This window comes from Miscanthus floridulus, chromosome 11 (genome assembly GCF_019320115.1).
Source record: "Miscanthus floridulus cultivar M001 chromosome 11, ASM1932011v1, whole genome shotgun sequence".
NCBI classification, from domain to species: domain Eukaryota; kingdom Viridiplantae; phylum Streptophyta; class Magnoliopsida; order Poales; family Poaceae; genus Miscanthus; species Miscanthus floridulus.
This window is the reverse complement of record NC_089590.1, coordinates 73,928,669-73,932,778: the sequence shown is the minus strand read 5'-3', so window position 1 is coordinate 73,932,778 and position 4,110 is coordinate 73,928,669. Positions and strand designations below refer to the sequence as shown.

Below are 4,110 nucleotides of genomic sequence, written 5' to 3'. Positions count from 1 at the left end.
ATAATTTTGCCCATCTGTTCTTGGAACCAATGACCTGTAGTTGTCTTAGGTTTCTTTCCTTTGTTGGTAACTGCCCCTTCACTTCTCTTTCCAGTCACACTAGTTGGTGTCACCGCCTCCGGTTCACTGTCATCATCAATTTTCTCTTCACCTTCTTCATCAGCATTGATGGCCGAATCCTCGCATGACGGGCTCGCTTGGGAAGGTGGTACACCACTAGAGGCACACCATGCATCATCTCCTGTGTTACGAAGATCTTCAAACATAATTTCCAACTTGTCTTCATTCTGGAGGCCTCTGTGCCTGAACCGCATGCAGCCCTTGATTTCCTAATTCACAAAACGCAAAATAATTATTGGGTGCACAGTCAGAGGTCATCAAATGTTACAAAGAATTTCACTTACAAAGGCACTTACTTTTGACATTTGCTTCCACCAACTCTCTGGCATTTCAATATTTTTTTCCCTGCATCCCATCCAATGCCTGTCTGCTTGTTGGCAAGCTTCTTCCAAACATTATATTCGCCTTTCAATTTATCCCATTTATTCTTGAATTGCCTTTTATTGTACTGAATCCCAGTCCGATCTTTGAACCTTTGTATTACATTCTTATACCCGGTCTTACTCAAATGAGTGTTCTCACGGTTCCCTTTCAGAACTTCATCGGCAAAAATGTCACACAATATACTAGTATTGTCATCATCCCAAACAGCCTCACTGTTGTGCGCAAAATATGTTCATAAGATGGTGGCAAGGTACTTATTACGACTATGCAAATATTTTCATCATTAAAGCTAAAAGTTCCAGAATATATACTACCATACTAAACATGCATAAATGATCTGTACAAAAGGAATACGACTACTACTACACGATGCAGGTGTATACCTTGAATTAGTGAGATCAACGGTGTCAGATCCATGGGCAACAGGAATTGGCGGCCTCTGTGCACGGCTACTTGTCCCACCTCGTCGCCGAGCAGAGGCACCACGAGCCTGTGATGTGCCGCCAATCTCCTCGCGAACACCTCTAGGATCTTCAGTTGTCCTCCAATCTAGCCCAAAAGTTGCGGCAGCTTGTGCATAAAAATCCGGCCAATCCCAGCTACCACTGCCACGAACAGCGGTCGACACACCTGAATACGGACCGGAAAACGAAGGGCGCAGACTGGTTTCTTCACCGCCGCTCGGGGTTGCAACGCCGCCTGCGGGCGCGGCCGGCCACGGGCCGCCACCTACGGCCGCCCTCGGCAACGCGCCTAGGGTCGAGCCTGGCCACGCGCCACCGGCCGGGGCCGGTCCCTGCCAGAAGCCGCCGCCCGGCCACGCACCAACGCTCGGGGTCGGTGCCAGCCAACCAGGCTGTGCGCCAGCCCACGCGCCACCTCCTCGGACGCCGCCCAGGGTCACGCCCGGCGGCCAGCCGACGGGGCCGGTGCCCACGGCGCCGCCTGCAGCACCCGCGAGGAGAGCGGAGAAGCCTCCGGCCGTTGCTCCTCCCGAGCCCGCCGCACCCATGGATCCATCTTCACCACCACCGGATCTGTCGGTCTCCACAACCCCCTTCCCATCTTGCTTCTCCTGCTGCAGTGTGTCCATGGAGGAGGAGGATGGAGCTCACCTCCGGTCCGTGCGGCCTTCAGTCCGTGATGCTGAAAGAGATAAGGCTCAGTGGGGAGACGATGGCAGATTGCTGTAATTTCTTGAGAACTTTAGGGACAAAGGGGTACCATGTCTGCTGAGTCTGACACAGGAGCCGGTGGAAGCTCGTTTTTTTTGCTCCGATAGACCTCACTCGTCTGTGAGAGCGCAAAATACGGGGATTCTTCGTGGGAGCACCCCGGCCTGTACCCCTTTGGCAGCGGGAGCCAAAAAACAGCTCCAGGAGCTGGTGTAGAATCCCTACCAAAGGGGCCCTTAGTTTGACGATTTTTTTAAAAAATAGTACTGTAGCATTTCTTGTTGTTATTTAATAATTAGTGTTTAATCATAGTCTAATTAGGCTTAAAAGATTCGTCTCGTGAATTTTATCTAAACTGTGTAATTAGTTTTATTTTTATTTATATTTAATGTTTCATGCATGCGTCCAAAGATTCGATGTGACGGGGAATCTTGAAAAATTTTGCAAAATTTTAGGAACTAAACAAGCTGATTTCAAACTTCCAACAGGTAGGGATGACAGGGCGATGATCAGCCTATTCGCTTGTTGGTTTCAGTCGGAGCTTATCAGTCAGCCAACTCTGTTTTTCTCCCGTAATAAACCAGCAATAGTCGGGCTTATCAGTTCAGAAACCAACCAGCAAACAGACCGGATGTTTGCAAATGCAGTTGACCATTTTCCAATGCTATTTCCCTGCAATGTTAGTACTCCAATATACTACGTCACGCTCCTGAATGCACTATTAACGCTAATTTGTGCTCGTATATTCAGGTAAACTCGGTCACGCTCCTGAATGCACTATTAACGCTATGTTAAGTATTTATTATTTGGATTCTCCACTGCAGTGTTACATGGTTCTACCATCTTTCATAGCGAAACAGAAAGGAAAACATGCACATGGGCTGAACCGGTCCAGTTCACGAGGGCCAGTTTCTGTACCACCCGGCCCACGCTGACACGAGGCCGCTAATCCCCAGCGTGACGGCGTGGTTGCAGAACGGGTTGGGATCGGTTTCCGCGACGGCGATGACGAGGTCGGCGACGTTGGCCGCCGTCGCCATGAGCCGCATCACCCTGTCCGTCCGGATCTTCCGCACCTCCTTCTCCGCGTCCCTGCCGCCGCCGTCCCTCTCCCTCAGCAGCTTCCTCTCCCGCCGCAGGCCCCGCCTGATCATGATGAGGTCCATGGCGACGAAGAACACGTAGCCGACGGCCTCGCCGAAGGACGACACGTAGCTGGCCCGGCGCGCCAGCCAGGGCTCGAGGACGCCCACGCGGGACAGCCACGCGAAGTGGTCGAAGAAGAAGTAGACCATCTCGCCGGCGTTGGCCAGCACGGCGAGCGCGCCGAACTCATCCCCCGGCGGAGGCGGGCCCCGGCGCAGCGCGTTGAACCCGGTCAGGAACCGGCCCGACCGGAACGCCTTGCGGCTCAGCCCGGACGCTGTCTCCCAGCTCTTGGCGCGCTGGGCGAGCTCCGGGAGGGAGGAGGACTCGGCGCCCCAGTGCGCCAGCTTGGACACGTACTGGAACGTCTTCACCAGCTTATCGATGCCATCGCGCTTCGCCAGGAACACCACCAGCTTGTCGAGCGTGTCGCCGGTGCTCATGGCTGGCTAGCTAGCTAGACGAGTAGACGCTGCCTGGGGCTTGGCGAGAAGCACGACGACACGTGCGCACACAAAACATGGGTGAGGGCGTCAGGCTGGAGTGGGAAAATGGGCGCGGTGTGCGTGTGGTTTGGGTGTTTGTTTTCGGATAGAGGCCCTGACGGGTACTTGGCCAGGATGCGTTTGCCCTCTGCTCCAAAGTGTTGTTTTCTGGTGGTGATGACTGATGAGGATTGGGAGGGGATGAGGAGCGGGGAGCCAATGAGCAGGAAAGCTCCCCACATCTTTGTCTGCTTTCTGTGGTGCCTGGCTGGCTTTGTTGCGAGCAAATGGAATGAATAATGGTAGCTGTGGCTGCATGAAAAAAAACAGGGCAAATGGAGCTTCTTCTGAATCAATAATAGGTTCAACAACACCTGTCGTCTTGATGATGCCGGCATCATCCTCTGCAGGAAGTTTTCCCATGACAAATTCTTGGTGCGCCGCAGAGGCTGCTTGTATTTTTAGCACTGTAGCAGCAGTGCTTTGTGCCTTTTGGCAGCCACAGCCGCCTAGGCTGGCTTCATCAAGGAAACGAACAGGCTGGGCAAATTAGTCTGTCCACTCTCATGAAACCTCCTCCATAGTAGGCTTTCAGGGGAGAAATACGCTAGCTTAAAAACAAAATGTTTCAAGTCAAGAAGAAAAATATTCTTGCATAAAATAAAAATAAAAACATGTTCCAACTTCTTGAAGAAAATATTACAGCTTCACTAGAAAAATGTTCCTGCTTTATGACCAAAATGTTTGTTTAAGAGAAGTTTATTCCAACTTCATGAGAAAATATGCTCCAGCATCGCAAG

At 51.8% G+C, this 4,110-nt stretch overlaps 1 protein-coding gene across 1 annotated transcript; it reads right to left on the bottom strand.

The window, feature by feature from the left end:
• Positions 1-2,452: 2,452 nt before the first annotated feature.
• Positions 2,453-3,461, bottom strand: LOC136494362 (peroxisomal membrane protein 11-4-like). The gene has a single exon (XM_066490526.1). The coding sequence runs from the start codon at positions 3,266-3,268 to the stop codon at positions 2,576-2,578; it is 693 nt and encodes a 230-aa protein (XP_066346623.1). The 5' UTR covers positions 3,269-3,461; the 3' UTR covers positions 2,453-2,575.
• Positions 3,462-4,110: the final 649 nt, after the last annotated feature.

What these genes read in the sequence shown, in the direction of transcription:
- LOC136494362 (XM_066490526.1), bottom strand. Translation starts at nt 3,268, where the DNA reads ATGAGCACCGGCGACACGCTCGACAAGCTGGTGGTGTTCCTGGCGAAG.